The 21,875-nt window shown below is 36.7% G+C and overlaps 1 protein-coding gene across 1 annotated transcript in view; it reads right to left on the reverse strand.

The window, feature by feature from the left end:
- The window catches only part of Cnbd1 (cyclic nucleotide binding domain containing 1), a 285,819-nt gene that overhangs the window by 261,395 nt on the left and 2,549 nt on the right, over positions 1–21,875 (reverse strand). Inside the window, exon 2 of the mRNA XM_048358771.1 lies at positions 9,762–9,838. Within this exon, the coding sequence (XP_048214728.1) occupies positions 9,762–9,838 (77 nt within the window). The remainder of the gene's footprint in view (positions 1–9,761; positions 9,839–21,875) is intronic.

The raw sequence follows: 21,875 nt of genomic DNA on the forward strand, positions 1-21,875 counted from the left end.
TTCACCATTTAGAATTATGCTTGCTGTTGGTTTGTCATAAACTGCCTTTATTATATTCAGGAGTATTCCCTGGAATTTCAGTTTTTCCAGGGCTTTTAACATAAATGGGTACTGGATTTTATCAAATGCCTTTTCCGCATCCAGAGATATAACCATGTGATTCTTTATCTTGCTCCGGTTGATGTGGTGGATTACATTAATTGACTTGGGTATATTGAACCAACTTTTCATCCCTGGATGAATCGAGTTTGATCGTGGTTTTTTTGATCAATGATTTTTTTGATGAGCTGTTGAAGTCGATTGGCCAGATTTTTGTTGAGAATTTTTGCATATGTTCATCAGGGAAATCGGTCTATAATTCTCTTTCCATGATGAGTCCTTGCCTGGTTTTGGACTGAGGGTTATAATGGCTTCATAGAATGTGTCTGGTAGTGAACTTTTTCTTTCAATTTCATTGAAGAATTTGAGAAATATTGGTGTGAGTTCTGTTTTGAAGGCCTTGTAGAATTCTGCTGTGAATCTGTCTGGACCTGGGCTTTTCTTGGATGGGAGATTACTTGTTGCTGTTTCTATTTCAATGCTGGATAGGGGTCTGTTCAGAAGGTTTAAATCTTCATGGTGGAGTTTGGGGATATCGCTTTTTTCTAGGAAACCATCCATTTCTTCCAGGTTCTCAAATTTGTTGGCATTAAGGTTTGCAAAATAGTCCCTTATTGTGTTTTGAATTTTGGTTGTTTCTGTGGTGATGTTACCTGCTGCATCTCAGATCTTGTTTATTTGGGTGTGTTGCTTTCGTTTTTTTGGTCAGGTTTGCTAAGAGTCTGTCTATCTTGTTAGTTTTTTCAAAGAACCAACTCTTTGCTTTGTTGATTCTTTCTACTTTTTTTGTCTCTAATAGATTTAACTCTGAATTGATTTTAATTATATGCTTCAGTCTATTGACTTGGGGTTTGGCTTGTTGTTCCCTTTCGAGGAGATTAAGGTGCTTCCTTAAGTTGTTGAGCTGCTGTTTCTCCAGATTGTTGGTGTAGGCACTCAAAGATATAAAATTTCCTCTGAGTACTGCATATGCTGTGTCCCAAAGGAGCTGGCATTTTGTGTACTCATCTTGGTTAAATTCCACAAACATGTGAATTTCTGTTCTTATTTCTTCAATGACCCATTGATGGTTCAGCAGTGTGTTGTTTAGTCTTCATGAATTGTAGGATTTTCTGTGGTGGCTGTTTGAGTTGCGCTCTAATTTTATTCCATTGTGGTCTGAGAGAATGCAAAGAATGGTTTTGATACTCCTATATTTGTACAGATTTTCTTTGTGCCCTAAGATGTGATCTATTTTGGGGAATGTTCCATGTGCTACTGAGAAGAATGTGTATTCTGTTGTTTCTGGATGTAATATTCTGTAGATGTCAGTTAAGTCTAGTTGGTCTATGCAGTTATTAAGTTCTGTGGTTTCTTTGTTCAGTTTTTGGCGTGTTGATCTGTCTTGAGGTGATAGTGGAGTGTTAAAGTCCCCAACTATAAATGTGTATGGGTCTATGAGTGTTTTTAGAGTCAGTAGTGTTTGTATTTGCTGTGTAGATATTTAGGATGGTTATATCCTCCCAAAGGAGAGATACCTATATTAGATATGTAGTAACCTTCTTTGTCTCTTCTTACCATTTTTAATTTGAAGTCATTTTTATCTGATACTAGGATTGCAATGCCAACCTGCTTATAGGGGCCATTTGCTTGATAGATTTTATTCCAACCTTTCACTTTTAGAAGATGTTTACTTTTGCTGGATAGATGTGTCTCTTGGAGGCAGCCGAAAGATGGATCTTGATTTTTGATCCAAATTATGAGCCTATGTCGTTTGATTGGAGAATTAAGTCCATTAATGTTGAGAGTTAGGATTGAGAGATGATTGTTTGTTCCTTTCATTATAGCTATCTTGTTAAAAGCTGTGTCTTCCCGTTTCTTGATCTAATATTCTGGTTTTCTATTTAGGATTCATTTCTCTGTCTGTATTGGGATCTTGATTATTTTCCCTGTATAGTACATCTTTGAGGGTTTTCTGTAAAGCTGGTTTGGTGGAGCTATATTGTTTCAGTTTTTCCTTACTGTGGAAGACTTTCATTTGACCTTCAGCGATGAATGAGAGTTTAGCTGGGTACAGTATTCTTGGTTGGTAGTTATTTTTATTTAGGGTTTGGTATACCTCATTCCAGGCTCTCCTTGCTTTCATGGTCTCTGCTGAGAAGTCTGGGGTAATTCTGATTGCTTTTCCTTTATATGTGATTGTTTTCTTCTCCCTAACAACTTTAAGGATTCTTTCCTTGGACTCTATTGATCCTGTTTTGATCACAATGTGTCGGTGGGATGTCCTATTCTGGTCTGGTCGGTTTGGAGTACTAAATGCTTCTTGTATCTGTATAGGCCTATCCTTCTGCATATTTGGGAAGTTCTCAGCTAATATTCTGTTAAATAGGTTGCCTATTCCATTAACTTCTTTCTACAGGTTTTCCTCAATACCTATTAGCCTTAAATTGGGCTTCCGATTGTGTCTTGAAGCTCCTGGAGTGATCTGCTTTGTCAATTGGATTGGTTTTCTATTGATTTTTGATCTTTCACCATAGTTTCTAGGGAATCTTCAGCTCTTGAGCTTCAATCCTCTGCTTCAGTTAGTCAGGACTGTAGGCTATCTACTTGATTTTGAATCTCTTTTCCTTCTGTCTGGACTTTCCTGTGATTTCCATGGCCTTGCTATACTTTTCTCTTAGGTTCTGCATGGACTTCTTTACTTCATTAACTTCATTAATTTGTTTTTGAATGCTGTCTCTCAAATCTTTTAGCTGGGTAACTATCTTTTCGTTTGACTCTTGAAGTTCAATTATCTTTCTATTTGTGGAGGCCATGAAATTCTCCATTAATATTTTCTTTGCCTCCTCACACTCTAGAATAGTTGACTGAAGAGATTCAAATTTTTCATTTATCATTTTTATCAGTAGACTTTGTAGAGCATTTTGAGGGTTCTCTTCCATGTCTTTGATTGACTGCTCTGCTTCCTGCTTGTTTTGAGTGGGAGATGAGACTCCATTGTTTGCCATCTTTCTTGTGTTTCTTCTGCCCATCTTGATTGGGAATGCCTATCTACAAGCACCTGTGAGCACCGTTTAAGATCCAAAGCGAGCCTTACAGAGCACTGTTGTGTAAATCTTAGAAGTTCACAATTATATAAAGATACCTTGTATACCTGTGTATAAAATTAGATTTGGTGTTCCTAAAGAGTACAATTTTTATATAACAACCAATCCTGAGCCCCATATTCAGTATTTAGTTATTTACTGTTACAACCCTATGAGCAATTTTTGTTCTTATATTAAGTTCTTTTTGGACTGGTTTGCTTTGTCTTTGAACCCCTTTGATTCACTCTGATTGAGCAGGGATACCCTCTATCCAATAACTAGGTGTCAATGGAATCTGGAAGTCCTGGAAGTAAATCAGGAGGGTATGTTAGAGGTAGTAAAGGGAATAGAGTAAAATGTATGGGGGGGTGATGATTTTGGTTTAGTTTCAGTGATGTGGAAATGTGGAGAAGAGTAGAATCAGTAGAATGAACCAGGTTAAAATCATAGACAAAGCAGAATTAGCAGAAAAGATTGGAGGTGTTATTCATAGGAAAGTAATTTTATAAAGAAAATGTGAAGAAATGTGAAGAGAGAAAAAAAGAAAAAATACTGGAAGACAAATGCACAAAACAGAGAAAAATTATATATATATATAATATATATATATATATATATATAATATAATATATATATATAATATAATATATATAATATATATAACACAGAAAAACGAACAACCAAAAAAAACTGATAAAACAAACAAATAAAAATGGAAAACAAAAAAACAATGATGTCTCAAAAATGAAAAAAAAACAGTTTGAAAAAAAAATGGAGTTTTCCTTGTTTGGGTGTGCTTTATACAGTTAAGATGGTCTGCAGTCTATTTTGCTGCTTGGTTGGTTTGACTTGCTTTCAGTTTGCAGGGGGTGGATCTGCTTTGACACTCTTCCCCTGTTACTGATATCCTGGGGCTCTGTAGTTCACACAGCTTTCATGTAGGATTTGGGTGTCCTCTGCAGATGGGGGACGTGAACAGTATTGGGAACCTTGTCTCCTCCCGTCTACTGCGGGGACTCTGCCTTTAATCCCTGGCTTTGAATAGGCTGTGGACTCAGGCCTTTGGCCTGATTTACCTGGCTGAGAGTCACTTGCCTGGGAGAGGTTCCTCCCTCCTGGGCGGCGTGGCCTCCTGGGCAGAGCTGGCTATGGAATTCAACTCTGTTTGGGGCTGGGAATTGGGCTTCCTCTGTGATGGGACCATTTATCTGTCTCAAGAACTGTTTGTTCTCCCATCTGGTTGTTCCCTGCCACTGTAGCTGCTCACTGCTTTCAGTTTTAATTTAGAAATTCCGGCGGGCAGGGTGGGGCACTTCTAGCTTAGTTTACCTGAGCCTGGGCAGGGGTCGTTCTCCTGGGCAGAGCTGGCTCTCACTGGTCGGTCTCTCTTGCCCTTTTCAAAGATGGCCCCTTTGTCCTCACTTTCCCCAGGCCCACTTTGGTTCCAGTCTTGTCTGACCCTTTGCCAGTGCCAAAGATGGTGCTTTGTTCTGGCAGTGGGGGAAGGGCTACTTTCCAGATGCTGCACTGTGGGCAGGAGTGAGAATGTCTTTTGTGGGGTACTCATGTTTTCTCTGCGATTTCAGCCCATCTGTGCTCAGCCTGCCATCCGTGTCTGTCTGCCGCCGTCTGGAGGATTTCTCCCTGGTCGCCGCTGTCTGCTTTAGGTGCACCGAGTGCAGGGCACTGTGCCTGCGCTGGCACTGGTGTGATGGCAGGATGCAACCTGGAGCTCAAGTCTGTGTTTTCAGGCCAGCAAACTCAATTTTTCTTTCCTGGCCAGAATCCCTACACTGTTATAACTTACTTGGGCTGTCTTTCTAGGAGTAAAAGTTTCTCTGGAGTGGTAAAACTGTGATGTCGGAGGGAGCTTAGCTAGGGCTCTGCTGCTCTTCTGACGTCTTCCTGGAAGTATCTACATGATAATTTCTTTAGACACAGAAAAGGCATTTGAAAAAATTCAACACCCATTTATGATGAAAGCTGTGGAGAAACTAGGAATCCAAAGAACATTCCTGAATATAATAACAGGCTGTGTATGACAAACCTACAGCTAGCATATACTTAATGATGAAAAGTTAAAGCATTTCCTTTACAATCAGGAGCAAGACAAAGATATCTACTCCCTCCATTCCTCTTCAACATAGTACTAGAATTCCTGGTCAGAGCAGTAAGGCAAGAGGCAGATATAAAAGGGATCCAAATAGAGAAAGATGAAGTAAAACTCTCTCTCTTTGCAGATTACATGATTGTGTATTAAAAGAATCTCATAGACTCCATTCCCAAGTTACTTGATCTGATCCAAAACTTTGGCTAAGTAGCAGGATCCTGAATAAATCCTCAAAAATCAATAGTTTTTCTGTATACCAACAATTCACTGCACGAGGCTAAAATCAGGAAAGCAACTCTTTCTGCAATAGCTCAAGAAATAAAAATGAAATACCTAAGAATAACCTTAACCAAAGATGTGAAGGCCTCTATGATGAAAACTTTAAAAACCTGAAAAAGGAAATTAAAGCAGATCTATGGAAATGGAAAAACTTCCCATGTTCCTGGATTAGGAGGATTAACATCGTGAAAATAGCAATACTGCCAAAATCAATCTACATATTCAATGCAATACCTATCAATATTCCAACAAGATTCTTTAATGAAATAGAGGAGGCAATACAATAATTCATGTGGAAGAATAAAGACCCAGAATAGCAGGAACAACAGTGCTGGAGAAATGTCAATATCAAACTTCAAACTCTATTACAAAGCTATAGTAATAAAAACAGCTTGGCACAAGAACATGCCTGAGGACGAATGGAATAGAACTGAAGACCCAAATGAACCCACACCTAATCAACTAATCTTTGATAAAGGAGCTAAAAAAATAGGATGGAACAAAGAGAGCCTCTTCAACAAATGGTGTTGGCTGGAAAAATTGGTTAAACATTTGTAACAAACTAAAGTTAGACCTTTAATATCACCCTGCATCAGAATCAATTCTCAATAGATCATAGACCTCAATGTAAAAGCAGATATCCAGAAAACATCGTAGGAAGGAATAGGAGAAACACGGGCTCCTTGGCACAGGCCAAAACTTTCTTAATAAAGGCCCAGCAACACAACTACTCAAAGAAAGGTTGGAAAAATAGGATGGCATCAATCTACAGAGCTTCTGCACAGCAAAGGATATAAGGATATAGATTGCAAGATGAATACAAAGCCTTCAGATTGGGAGAAGATCTTCACAGGCCATACAATAGACAAGGGCCTTATATCTAGAATATATGTAGAATTCAAAAACTCAAGTTCCGGGGCTGGGGATATAGCCTAGTGGCAAGAGTGCCTGCCTCGGATACACGAGGCCCTAGGTTCGATTCCCCAGCACCACATACACAGAAAACGGCCAGAAGCGGCGCTGTGGCTCAAGTGGCAGAGTGCTAGCCTTGAGCGGGAAGAAGCCAGGGACAGTGCTCAGGCCCTGAGTCCAAGGCCCAGGACTGGCCAAAAAAAAAAAAAAAGTCAAGTTCCCCCAAAACAAATCCTCAAAGAAACAACTGCCCCCTTAATAATTGGACTAAACACTTAAAGAGAGACTTCTTTGAAGAGGAAATGAGAATGGCCAAGGGGTACATGAAGGTGCTCAACATCACTGGCCATAGACTAAATGCAAACCAAAACAACACTGAGATTCCACGTCACCCCAGTAAGAATGGCTATTATCAGGAAAACTAATAATAGATGCTGATGGGGATGTGGACAAAAGGAAACCATACTAGACTGTTGGTGGGAGTGTAAACTTATCCAACCACTCTGGAAATCAGGGTGGAGGTTCCTCAGAAGGCTAAATAAACATAAAGCTCCCCTATAACTCTGCAGCTCCACTTTGGACATTTACCCAAAAGATTACAAGCAAGACCAAACTAAAGCTACCAGTACAACTATGTTCATTGCTGCACAATTTACCATCACTAAAATATGGAACCAACACAGATGCCCCTCAGTAGATGAATGGATCAAGAAAACATGGTACATATACACAATAGAATTCTATCATTCTACCAGAAAGAATGAAATTGCCCCAGTCATAAGGAAAAGGAAAGACTTGGAAAAAAATAATACTACATGAAGTGAGCCAGACCCAAAGAAATATAGACTCTATGGTTTCCCTCATTGGTATTTATTAGTACATGTCTAGGATAGTACTAGCAGAAGATCACAATAGCTCAATAGCTATGTACATATGAACACATAAGATGATGCTAAGGGAAATGAATGTATAGTTATGGAAATAAGTATTTACCCTTGTCGTTGTTATTTTCAATGCACCATGTGAAATTCTGCCTTTTTCTTTTGTCTTTCTTCCCCATGGTTTTACCCCTGATGTCATTGTAACTTATTTTGGTACCCTGGGTATTTTATATATGTTTGCAGGAACTAGGGAAGGGAAGGGGAACAACAAATTGGAGAGACAAAGGGTAAAAGAAGAAACAATGTCACAACAATACCTACAAGACAACATGTTCTAAACCAACTGTACAACTCTGGAGGAAAAGGGAGTTTGGTATGGGGGAAAGTGGGAGAAAAATGAGGGAAGAGGTAAAAAGAAATGTACTCACTGCCTTATGTATGAAATTGTAACCCATCTGTGCATTAGTAGATAAATTAATAAAAATCATCCCAGAATGTTAATTATAATTATTATTATTATAATAATAATTCAAGATATGACCTTTTATAGAAGTTTCATTTACAAACTTTCAAATCTTGAATCATCTAATTTGCAGCTTTCCCTTCTGTTTATATTATAAAGGAAAACTATGTGTCTATGATCATTTTAAGTGTACACAAATAATAAGCATGAAGGCATGTCTTTTTTCTTAAAATTATTTCAGACTCTTTAAAATAACTTGAAACTTTATTGTTCCAAAGTATGTAAATAATCTTTATGAGTGAAATTCTGCTAACATTATCTAAAGATATCTTAAGGGTGGAAAGAAGAACTGAATTGCCATGTCTCCATTGATTTGTTATCATTTATTTTCTCACTAAGTATAAATATTCCTTTTTATGTCTGTGTATATGCACAGTATTACAAATAAATGATACAAAGTCTAAGTATAGATATTGTAAAACTTTAGTCTTAGGCCCTAGTTATATATCAATGACTCAAAAGAATGCATCTAAAAAACTCATGAAGATTAAAGTCTAAAAAAGGAGGTAACAGATATTGTATACTTCGTAAAAGAAATCAGAAAGGACAACTAGACTGAACCTGAACCAGATGACAGGATCCAATGAAAGCACATCACCTGGAAGAGATTATCTAATCCAGGAAGGAGGATGCTGTTAAATTTAGAGTTGGCACTTTGGCAGATCCAAACCTACACTACTTGATCTCTCTCATTATAATCTCCCAAAGGTAAACCAAAAAAAGAAAGAAAGAACAAAAATCTAGAAACATGTTGAAAAAAAAAGAAAAGAAAAGTTATATGTCTTGCCCAGAAAGAAAAGAAAAAGAAGTATAAAGTTTCCAAACCCTTAACTAGTCTAATGCATTTGAGAAGGGACTAACATACATGATACATTCAGATCTTTGATAGGAAAGCTTTCAAAAGTTCAAAACTAGGAGGAGCATTTTGGGAGGACAATAATTAGAAACACACCTAAAATCCTTTCTTTGTGTCATGCAATTTGCATATATTATCTCCTTGAATAATCATGATACTCCTCAGAACGGTCATTATCCCCATTTTTCAAGAGGAACTGAGGCAAATGGTACTCAAGGTCATTTTGCACATGCGGGCTAAGCCTGACACTGTACTTCTTCACGTTATGCTAAAAGATATCAGGAATAAGAAGGAGAGAGCAATATACAAGGGGGAAATTCCCTTTTTAGTATAAATCTAGGGAATGTCAAATAATCATGCTCTCTTTCCTACCTCTGTAAAGAAAGGGGGGGGAAGAAAAATGAGAATAGAAAAGGTATTTGATATAGTGAAGGGAGTGTGAATTAGAAATATTTTAAGTCAAAGAGAGGAAATCCATAAGCCTAAGGCATTTCCTGCACAACCCCATTGGGTGGAGAGGGGAAAGGTGGAAAGTAGACCTGCAATGATGGATTTTGCCCAAAAGCCCCTTTTGAGGAAAGGAGTTGGCAACAAAATAGAATTACCAACATTTGATTTTCAAGTATCACACATCTTAGCAATCCTGAGCTGCGTGCAATGATATTTCCTAGCACTCAAACTCCAGTATATTGCAAGTAAGCATTCCCTGTGCACTGCTCAGGTACTTATTTCTCTCAGTATTTACGTTTTCAATCATTTAAGGAGCTCTCTTCTCTGGTTGCTTTTTTAATATACTAAAAAGGACCCAGAAAGGAATGAATTATGTTTGTTCCATACCAAATTGTTTCCATAAAATATGACAGAGATATTCTGCCCCTTCAATCTAGAGAAATAACCTCCAAGTTTTCTAATGTTTTTATCTGTGTGGTAAATCAGGTACATACAAGAGTTGGTGATGGTTTATTGCTATACTTTATCCATAAAACAAGCATATTCATATTCATTTCCATGACAGAAAAAGAAATGCATGAATAACATACCTGCTGCGGAGTCCTCTAATGTGGCATAATGCATTCAACTGACCATAATTAATGTTCTTAGTTACTTTCAAGCCTGCAAAAAATCAATTAAAAATGTGAGTAATTTTCTGCAATCTTATTAACGAAGTGTGTAAATAGAGTTTAATTGCAAACATTCATCATACTAAAGGAATCATAGAAGAGAGGCATTCAGAGTCTTTGTTTGATACACACACAAAGCAATTGAATTGGGTGATTTAAATGAGGGAAGAATTTGTTTTTCACTAATTTCAAATCAATTCTGGCTATTTTTAATTCAAGTAAATGCTGAAATTGTTACTTGTCATAGATTGTTATTTTGGAGCACTTTATGGTTACATGGTACCATGTAACAAAACAAATTTCTAGTCATTTTAGGTATTTCAGGTCATGCAGGGCTTTCCTCCTAAGGGAGAGGTCAAGATCACATAGACTGGGTACAAGTATAGGAGTAGATGCAAATACAATTGGAAAGGTAAAATAAGAACCCCAAAACTATTTCTAACTAGTTTCTATTTCTAACTAGTTACATATTGAAACTTTGTTTCAATATGTGAATATTGAAGAGAATAAATTACTTTCTCATTTACCTAATAATATCATTAAGACCTTCCATGCATTGCACTGCAGTAAGATATTCAAAATAGTTTGTGACATTGATCAAGATATATTGTATTCATTAACTGTTTGTTAAATGGCAACTCCTTTGTACTTAAAGATAATTTAAATTTTTAAACCAGTTTGTGTGTTTATGTGAATATCCTTTTTTTTCTATTTTAAGGTGTTTTTTTAAAATTCACATAAACTTCCAATATGAGGAGGTTTCATTGTGATGGTTGCATAGGTGTGCACATTTTGATCAAGTTCACATCTAATACTCTATTTCTATGTCTACTCTTCTCCCCCACTTCATTTTTAACAGTATATGAAGAGTTTAGTTATGCTATCATGTGCAATACTTTGCTACCCTTCGTTCCCTCAGTATCCTCTCTTTTCTCCCTGGCCCTCCCACCCATCCCTCACCAGATAGTCCCCTTATACATTGATGATTATCATCATCATCATATTCAGTCTAGATACCACAAGTAAGCCAAAAACATGAGAAATTTCAAGAGGATATCCTTTAGAATGAAGCAAAGTGATAATATTAGGTCTTTCAGAATTTCTCATCAAGACATTTAGAATATGAACTGGTCCCAGAACTATTCCAAGCATGACCATTCAAAGAAGAGTTTTCTAATATTTTATATTTCTCTCTTCTCTTTCCCTTCCTCTTCCTCCCCATTCCAGTCAACCCTCTCTAGACACACCTACTCAGTATTACAGTCTCCCATCTTTGAGCAGCCTCTCTTTAGAGTACATTTCAAGGTCTAACTTAGTTTTGTGGTGGTGCTGAAGTTCCCATGTAGGAAAATCACAAAAGACTCCTTAAGATAAGGAAACATAATCATGAATGCTGATAAGCAAATGAGTGCAGTGTCATAATGAGGTGACATCCTTTGAGTGAGATGGAAAAAAAATAAAAACACTTCAGTATGACTAGCATGATTTTGAAGAACACTTGTATCAGAGAACCTCTGTTTGCTCCAGAAGAGGGAAAGCTGCTAGACATATTGAGAAATGGAAATCTGTAATAAATTCTAGCTAATGTGTATTATCCCTTTTCTTGTGAAAAGATATTGAGAAAATGTATATCTTAATGCATTTCTAAATCTTTTCATAGGCACTGGATGACAATTCTATTTAAGAAAAATCAAACCTTCACATGTATAGACTTAATTTCAGGTTCCTAGATCATGAAGTTTTGCTTTATCTAAATCCTTTGTGCCCTAAAAACTAAACAATACCACATCATACTTCCTAATATAAAATTGAAATAAAGAATATGAACTTACTGCTTCCCACATGTATGAGACCTATAGTACATTTGCAATATCCATTATGATTTTAGGCATATTCCCAACTATATTAATCAGGTAAGCTTTAAGAAATAAAATACTACCTAACTTCATTTTAAGTATCACATGGAACAATTTGTACTTTAGATATGTCAAAGTATTTCCAAAACTAATACTTCTAATATGTGATATGCAAAATCTTATAGTAGACTGTTAAACACATAGATTAGAAAGAGGTTTGTTATGATGTATTATGTTATTATGTATCAGGTCCATTTTCCTAATCAAGTTCAAGAATAAGGTTAACAATAACTCAGAGAGTTGTATAGACAAGAAAAAAAATGATGGCATAGAAGTTTGGAACAAAGGAACCAAAAGGGAGTTTTTAAGTCAGGTACTGGGTGGCTCATACCAGTAATCCTAGTGAGTAAGGAGGCTGAAATCCGAGAATTGCCATTCAAGACCACCCTGATCAAGAAAGTCCATAACACTCTTATCTCCAATTAACCACTTAAAACAAAACCGATAGGTGGAGCTGTAGTTCAAGTGGTTGAGTGCCAGCCTTGGACAAAAATGATGTGACTAGTCCTTAAGGTCAAACCTCAGTATCAGTAAACATACACACATACATGCATGTGTGTGTGGATGCACAATACATACACACACAGTTTTTTTGTTTTATACAAAGAGTTTTAAAACAATCAATATACTTTATCCTTCATTTAAAACAGCTTACAAAAACAGGCATTAAAGAACAATTATGAGACTAGTAATTGTTTCAAAGTAGAGAAAAATTTAAAAACAGCACTTTACTTTTTTTCTAAAATCACTATGCCTGAGGAAAGTTATAGCAATTGAAGCCAAGGCTTCATGTGAGGTTTGGAGAACAGTCAAGAAAACTCAAAAACAGAAAACGGTATCTAACTAGCACCCACCACCCACTAGTAGAAAAGCACTTATTCATCAAACTATTTCTTCACTGATCCTCAGTTCTGAGTGATTATTTTTTACATGGGTCTCTCTACCAACAGCTTTGAGCAATGTAATGGATCTTACCTTTGAAAACAAATTCATTAAAAACAACAGAGCCAAATATTTCAACATGAAATTGTAACTATGTAAAGACCAGATGTGCAGCTTTTCTAGTGATCAAATTTAATAGAGGGATAAAGCTTAAAGAGTTTCCACACTACAACATTTACATTTGTTTTCTACTATAGATTTTCCCTCATAAATATGTCTTGGCTAGGCTTTTGACAGAAGCAGAGGGAACTAACCCCAATACTGGTGATAAAATCAAGGATTTTGACCAAAGTGTGAAAGAGGATTAGAAACTAATGTGAAAAAGTGGTTACAAATTAATCCTACACAAGAAACCCACTGTGCAATTAAAAACTCAACCAGTGTTTTAATCTTTACTGATAAAGTCTCAGTATATTCTTGAAATAGAAAAACAAAATTCCAATGTTCTATATAAATAGAACTTTGATGATCTTTTAAGTATATGCTAGTGTTTAGTCAGAATAATATGTTTCCCTATTTGTAAAGTTATAAAGATTTATTTGGAGTGGTTTTTGTGACCAGAACTAAAGTTAATAAACTATTTGTATTGAAAACTTTTATTAAAAAATTATATAAAATATTTGATTAACAAAACAAGAAAGCAACTATAAGTGATTTATCTGCCAATCACTGTTTTACCACATATTAAATATATGCACATATAGATCATAATAAGATGTTGTAAAATCTCAAATATCCACAGTAAATCTATTTTTGTGAGTGTTAAATATAATTAACAAGTTCTCTCTTAAGAGGTAGATAAGTATCTTTTGCAAAAGGTGAAGAGACAACAATGGAGTAAGTGGTAAGTGAATCCTGAGAAATACTATACTTGTGCCACCACTGTTTACTAGGAGAATTGGCCTCTCTGAGTGCCTAGAAGACAGGTGAGAGAGGAACAGCTAGACCTAGAGAAAAATGTCGCCTTGACTCCATAGAAGTGTGAATACACTTGGCTGGAAAGTACAAAGCTGAAACTTCCCCAGTATAGTACAGTGTGAGCTCTACAATTATTTCAATGATAAAAGGAATCATGCTTGATATATTTATCAGAGCACAAGTAAGCATTTCAGCACCAATAGCAAGAGAAAGATAAGCAACTATCGTTTTGTAGTAGTAACAACACACTTAATATACCAATAAGCAGAAGACAAATTCTAGCACAGGACTGAAGTACTGAAAAGAAAATGGATAACAAACTGTACAACGTTGGGGAGGGTAGGAGAGGAGCAAAAGTGGGAGTAAAATGAGGGAGGAGGTTGCCAGTTTGACAAGAAATGTATCATGCCTGGCACCGGTGGCTCATGCCTGTAATCCTAGCTACTATGGAGGCTGAGATCAGAGGGTCACGATTCAAAGCCAGACTGAGCAGGAAAGTCCAAGAGATTCTTATCTCCAATTAATCACCAGAAAAATGGAAATAGCTCTGTGGCGCAAGTGGTAAAGTGCTAGGCTAAAGAGCTCAGGGACAGCGCCTGGGACCAGAGTTCAAACCCCACAACTAACAAAAAATAAAAGAAACATGTTCACTGGCTTATTATGTAACTGTAACCCCTCTGTACATCACCTTGACAATAAAATTAAAGCAAATGGATAAAAAAAGACCAAAGGGTTATAAGCATGATTAATCATCCCTGTGTATTTGGATAAGTTATCCAGTTCTAGAGGAATGAAATATGTTTGGTAATAAGACAAAGCTTTGTAATAAAAGACTATTAAAATACCTTTGATACTGATTAGTTATATGCTTATTTGTTTCACTTAACCTAGACTTGGTTGTCTTCTAAATTCCAAATTTAACCCTTCAAATAATATTGGATATGCAGCTGAAATGGCACCTGGAAAGGGCAAGTAAATAAACCACTAAGAGGCAAGAAATAGAACTGAATCTACGTTTATATATAAAAGTTGGAAATCCAGAAAAATCTATTACCTAAGAGGACCTATAATGTTTTTTTACTTGTGTGAATAGAGATTAGGGTCCTAAACTAGTATTGTTTTAACTGTGTAGAGGAGAATGTTTTATAATAAATTGACAAAATAACTTTCCTTTATATCCAACATTTTGAAAAACTCATCTATGTTCATTGATCCTCTCTAGTTCCTCAACCAAATTCAATCTCTACTCACTATAATTCATCTTCTGCTTTTATTATTTATGGAAAGGAATTTCATTAACATCATCAGAGCTCTTGTCATTTCTAATACACTGATTTAAGTACAGAGATCTAGTGATCTTTTCTTACTCTTTGTCCTGTTGTGTGGCATTTGCTAGTAGTGGTTTCTTCTTAGGAACCTTCTGTCACACCTTCCTATCCTTTCTTGCTTCCTCTTTCTTGGTCTGTTCCACTGAGTTCAGTCTTCTTAGGCATTGATTTTTGTCTGAAGTTCTGTTCTCAGTACCTCCATCTTCTCATGGCCCATATTTTCAAGTATTACATATTCTTCAGATTCTCTCTTTACATAGACTTCTAAACTGTATGCTACCAACATTCATGTAAATAGAACCCCGTAAATCAAACTCAGAAGTTCCTCCCTTATTTCTTTTACTTATAAGCCTGACCTTCTTCTGAATTACCTATCTAGGGTAACAATATTCTATCGATTTAGAAACCAGGAATTATAAAGTCTATCAATTATTCTGAAACATATCTTTAGTGTCTTCCAGATGTGTCCCTCTCTGAATCCTAATGGCAGTCAGGGCCAACATTTGGGACCAGGTGACATACATCCTGGAAATTACTATTGTCCACATGCATGCATCATTTAGGAGATCATTTCAGGACCTCCTTAGTCATCTGTACTACTATAATGATGTCCTAACTTATCTCCCAAACTCCAGATTCTTTCTCTGCAACCCACCCTCCATGTAAAAATCACAGTATTTTCTAAAGTTTCCATGTGGTGATGACATTGCCTTACTTGAAATCCTTTTAATTCTCTACAGGCTAAAAGTTAAGCTTTTCATATAGAATGTCTTTCTTTATAATCATACCTGAAGTGACATCTATTGGATCTCGTTGGGTACTTGTTCCTCCCTCTGTTCCTCACCTCTCAGTTTTCACCACCTCTCAGTAGCACATCTGGCTGCTGCATGTATGTCCCTTAGACTTTCAACATTTTCTCTTTTTTATTGTAAAGGTGATGTACATAGGGATTAGAGTTACGTAAGTCAGGTACTGAGTACATTTTGTTTTGAACAGTTTCATTCCCTCCCTCATTTTCTCATTTTGTCCCAGTTTATCTTTTGTTTTGTTTTGTTTTTGTCTGTGGTGGGGTTTGAACTCAAGGCCTGGGTGATGTTACTGAACTCTTTTGCTTAAGACTAACATCAATATTTTCTTTGGTTCATTTCTCGACAGAAAATTGATCCTTATCCTTTATCCTTATTTTTTCATTTATGCAAAACAAAATAATAAGAAAACAAATTACACATCATTAAACATAAATATGTTTCCATTTAGGAAAAAAAGATAAAACTATGGCCAAATATAATGACCACTTTGAAGAAGTTAACTTAGGTGAGGACACCAGGCAAACTGTACACAGACAGAGTCTAATAGAAATTTTTAATGAATATTAAGCACCTAAAAAGAAGAAAAACAACATAATCAAATGGAGCCAATATATGATGGTGGGAGCTGCAGCTGCAATAATGAAATAGAAATCTGGATCTTCTGTGTTTTGTTATTTTTTAAAATCTGGCATGACCTCATGCATCTGACACAACTGTGGAATGAGTCAGGAATTTCCAAGTCCAGTTTAGGGAAAAGACAGTAGAGGGAGGCCTATGATTCAGAGTAAAACACTGCAGCCATGATGGCCTGAGGATACCAAGATCCTACCACAATGTGGTGGAACAGAAGCTACTCTAGAGGAAATAAGATGAGTCATCATCTGCCATTTCCACAGTAGATAAGTGATTCCTAAAACAGCAGTAGTTCTTCTCCATATAAGCATGGCAAAGCAAGTGCAGCTGGCTTTTTCAGTGGCACACCCAATGCCCTGTATGCCAGTCTGCACTGGCTCAGTGGGTCGGAGACAAACACTGCCCGGCATTGCTACTATCCACTTCACCCAGAGCACCTGCCCACATTGTCCATATGGTTTGAACCAGTAGCAGAGGTACTCAAGCATATTCCCCAAGAGTCAAGGGCCCTTCATGGCTTGAAGCAGACCCCAGCAGGACACAAAGCACAACCTGGGAAAGGTAGAGTGGGTCTTAGAGAGGTCCTATATTATACTCCTTCTCTCACATGGGGAATTGCATCAATTCAAACTGAATATGGGAGTGGTATCTCAGATTGGAAGTATGTTTCCTTTTGAAAAGAGAAACAAACTGGCAACAACACTATACCCTTACCAAGACCAGAAAACTATTTGTCCATTGTTCTTGGTGTTATTGTTGTTTCTGCCTTTGTTCTGTTTGCTATCTTCCTACCTTGATTCTTGAGTATTTTTTTCTCTTCACTTTTTTTCACACTACTCTCACTCATAACCTACTATTAATGTATTACTCAACCTCACACTTCGCTGCCATAAAATGCTTACCTTTTGCACTCATTTCCTACCCCAGACATAACCATTCTTCCTTACATCCCAACTGCATACATATGAAAAGTGATTTAAGTGGCTGTAACTATCATATTCTACTTCCCACCCTACCATCTTCCTTATCCCATATCTCCTTGCTTATCCTTGCTACTTCTACTACTATGCAAAGGAAATGTACAAGTTCAATGTAATAACAAGTAAAACCCATAATGCTATATTGCAGCACATGAAGATATACACTATTTTTCAGGTAAAAATTATTTTTTTTGCCAGTCCTGGGGCTTAAACTCTGGGCCTGAGTGCTCTCCCTGAGCTCTTTTTGCTCAAGGCTAGCATTCTACCACTTCAGCCATAGTGTCACTTCCAGCCTTTTCGGTGATTAACTGGAGATAAGAGTCTCACAGACTTTCCTGCCCAGACTGGCTTTGAACTGCAATCCTCAGATGTTAGCCTCCTGAGTAACTAGGATTTACAGGCATGAGCCACTGCACCCAGAAAAATTAATATTAAATCACAAGAATGAAGAAAAATACATACACATACTAACATACACACATTAACATGTTTGCTAAGCTCAAGAAAAAAAATTACTTTGTTCTGAGAACTGGATAAGTACATGAGCTAAAAGTACTAATTTTTCAAAAATTTCCATGCTAATGCATGCATTAATTATCCATTTATTTATTTGTTTATTTGTTTGTTGGTCCTGGGGCTTGAACTCAGGCTCTGAGCACTCTTCCTGAACCTCTTTGTATTCAAGGACAGCACTCTACCACTTGAGCCACTTACAGCTTTTTCTGAGAAGTTTATTGGAGATAAGCCTCACTTTCCTGCCAGGGCTGTCTTCGAACCACACTCAGATCTAAGCCTTGCAATGAATTTTTTAAAGCTCTATTTACCCAAATCCCTAAAGTTGTCTGAGAGTTGCTTATTCCTAATTTCATTTACTAATCACCTGTGTGATTGATGCCGAAGAACTGAGACAAGACATTTACCTAGAAGGAATCATAACCCAGAGGCATGTGTCACTGAGGTATCTAATGTGAAATTAATATGAATAGGATGGATACAGAAAAGAGGTTAAGGGAGTTCAGTGATAAGGAAGAGGTTAATTTACATTGGACTGCCAGGAGAATGTTTGCAAAGACTAAAATTGTTAAAGAGAACTCTGAGGAGGTGGAATGATAGGAGGAAATAGAGGAAGATAGAAGAAACTTGAGCGAAACTTGACAGCAGGGTGAGTATTTACAATAGCCAAACTTGAGAAATAATCTTCTACTCATGTGAAATCTCCAGCTCTGTTTTCCAGAGCCTGGACTGAGAGTCACTGTATTGAGAAACAACATCGCTTATGATAGTAATATCTCCTAGTAATTGCTACTAGACTAGGAAGAATGATAGATGACTTACAAATATCTCATGAGACATCAGAATGGGCTTTCCCAAGTACATTGCTCTTGTAGCTGAGATTTTTTTGTCAGGGAGGGGGGGGATCAGGACTAATGCCTATGGATTTTTTAATGAGATATTAGCTTATAAATTTCTTAGGCATGTATAATTCAGAACCTACCCTTGAACTTGAACTACTATGTTGGAGGCAAAGAATAGTATGTTGGCTGCTATTAGGCAGCTGTGATTTCTGCTACAGAATGGGACCCTTTGGCATCGTCCTTCTGGGAGACCATAATTCTATTTTGCATTCTAGTGACCATGTGTGCCAAGAGTGGCCATTTGATTGTTTAATTAAACCTAGGAATTCCTCCTTGCATCTCTGATCAGTATTGGCAGTTAATATTTAAGCAACTCAACACAATTTAGCTGTAGTACAGAGTTATCCATGGAACTGCAAAAGTCAAGACACAAGTAATAGATTTCAGCCAAATCATGAGAGATTTAAATGTGAGACTGTGAAAAATGAATTGTAGTCTAAGTTTTGAAAGAAAGTGGGGTCCTGACAGCTTTTGAGTGGAGAGTTAATATGATCAAATTTCTTTTTCTACTCATTTGATGAGACAAGTAATCTGCTTCTCAATATATGTTGGATCAAAGACCAGAGATTAGTTCAGTAAAATGTGATGGAGAACCTATCTAGATGGATGAAAAATTGGTAAAGCCCTAGGACTGCTTATAATAGAGTTCTAATTTCAGAGATAGGATAGAGCAATAGTCTGAGACAGGGGAGACCTAGCCTGACATCTAGTGGACAAATCTGACTTGCAGTGCAATTCTATTTATGTCACCATTTCCTGTTTCTTGCCAGAACCCTCAGGCATAATTGAGCTCAAATTTAAATTCCCATAATTTAATTATCAAGGCCACTCAAGACTGTCTGACCAACAAAAAAAAGAAAGAGAGAGGGTGGGGGAGGGAGGCAGGAAGGGAGGGAGAGAGGGAGGGAGGGGGAGGAAGGGAGGAAAGGAAGGAAGGAAGGAAGGAAGGAAGGAAGGAAGGAAGGAAGGAAGGAAGGAAGGAAGGAAGGAAGGAAGGAAGGAAGGAAGGAAGGAAGGAATTTTAAAAAGAATGACACAAATACAAACAGACTGGGGAAGGAAACTAGTGGAAAGGGAGCATTAAAGAAAGGGAGCTTAGGGGTGGAAGAAAGGTGATTATGATCAAACCACTTTATATGCATGTATAAAAACAGAATGAACCCCACGAAAAACTGCTTCAAAAGACAAGAAGGCCAGAAAAGTGATAGAGGTGACTAATTCAAAGTACATTATTATATTTTTTGTGTTATTTTGTAGGTCATGGGTCTTGAACTTGGAACCTAGGTGCTATCCCTGAGACTTTTTGCTCAAGGCAAGCACTCTACCACTTTGAGCCACAGTCCACTTCTGGTTTTCAGGTGCTTAATTGGAGCTAAGAGTCTCACAGACGTTCTTGCCTGGGCTGGCTTTGAACATTGATCCTGAGATCTCAGCCTCCTGAGTAGCTAGGATTACATGTGTGAGCTGCCATCACTGGGCAGTGAAACTCCTCAGGTATAATTAATTTACAATAGTATAAAAAATATATGACAAAAATGTAAGTACAATAAAGGGAAAGAAAAAGCATCTTTGTTTTGTTTTGTTTTGAGATGGGGACCTGGCTCTCTAGACCAGACTGGCCTAGAACTTGAAATCATCCTCACTATTGCTGACTTAAAGATATAATCTGTCTTCTGTAGTGGCTTTTTTTGCTTATTTGTTTGTTTTTACCCCAATGAAATTTCCAACAATTTTCTTTGGTATAGAAGAACAGTGAGTGATTTACACTGAAATAAAAGTCACAAAAAATAATCTTACAATACTATTTCCCCTAAGTTATACAATGGTTACTTTTTATACTATTAAGTATAACACATGCACAGACATGTATATGCATGCATTCAACATATTTTCCAATTTTTATTCCATCTTGGAATTTCTCTTCTCATTTCTTGCAGAGACATTTTTATAACCTTGTTTCTTCATACAGTTTGCTTCCCTGTTTTTGTTCTTTACTAAAAGCCTTGTCCTTTTACCTGTACTCCTAGGATTTAAATAGTTTAAAACCTTATAATGGTGCAATATTCATTTTTCCAAATAAATATATTTTTGAAACTCCTTTAATATTTAGTTTCTAAATAACCAAAAAATTTCTCAAATGACAAAAAATGATCTATGTTGAGAATGAAGGCACAGTATTATCAGACTGAGAGTAAACATACACCATAAAATGAAAAAGAACAAAGGAAAGCATCATTTAAGAAGACTATCTGGTTTCTACATTCCTTCAAATGTCTCTAGTTTTGAACACATTTTCCCCCTCTGCATCCTCATACGTTAGAACCAGTAAAACATACCTAGGAATACCTGTGAACTTAGAATTTCTACAAAAAAACACAGAAATTCTTTCTCTGAGATCAATTCAGTAGTCAAAATGTAAAGCATATTTCTAAAGTTTACCCTGGCTAAGAGTGAGCCTATTTGGGACAAGGCAACAAACAGTACAAGAAATGTATCCAATGCCCAACGTATGATACTGTAACCTCTCTGTACATCAGTTTGATAATAAAAATTTGAGAAAAAAAAAGAGTGAGCCTATTTAATTACATAGAAACTAAAGTTGCAGCATATTAATATAAACAAATGTACCTAATTTAGATCAGAGTCATAGTGATAAGCCAAGCGGTGTTGGTCACCTTCTTGTCTTCTACTAACAATCATTTCTCCTGTGTCTTTTCAGGAAATCAAATAATAATAATAATGTCAATGTATGAACTTCAACCAAATGCTTTGTTTCACTGAGGTGGTAAAACTACTGTATGCTCTGCTAACTGTAAGGCCTTTGAAGAATTCTCACCCAAAATAAAAAGTGGCACTGACTCCTTTGCTTTTGAGAACACATATCCATTCCCTGAGGCTCTCAAGCTATAAAACTGACTTGAGACACAAGTCAAAGAGGATATAGTAGAAGATTTGAAAGTGTCAAAGGAAAAGAAAAGTGATAGTAAGCCCTAAGCTGACTCAAAAGCTAAACTACTTGAAGTATTTGTGTGTCATATTTTATAAATCAGGAGAAAGAAGTAAGTCGAATTGACCATGCGTGATGTGT

The sequence above is a fragment of the Perognathus longimembris genome, chromosome 12 (assembly GCF_023159225.1).
Source record: "Perognathus longimembris pacificus isolate PPM17 chromosome 12, ASM2315922v1, whole genome shotgun sequence".
NCBI classification, from domain to species: domain Eukaryota; kingdom Metazoa; phylum Chordata; class Mammalia; order Rodentia; family Heteromyidae; genus Perognathus; species Perognathus longimembris.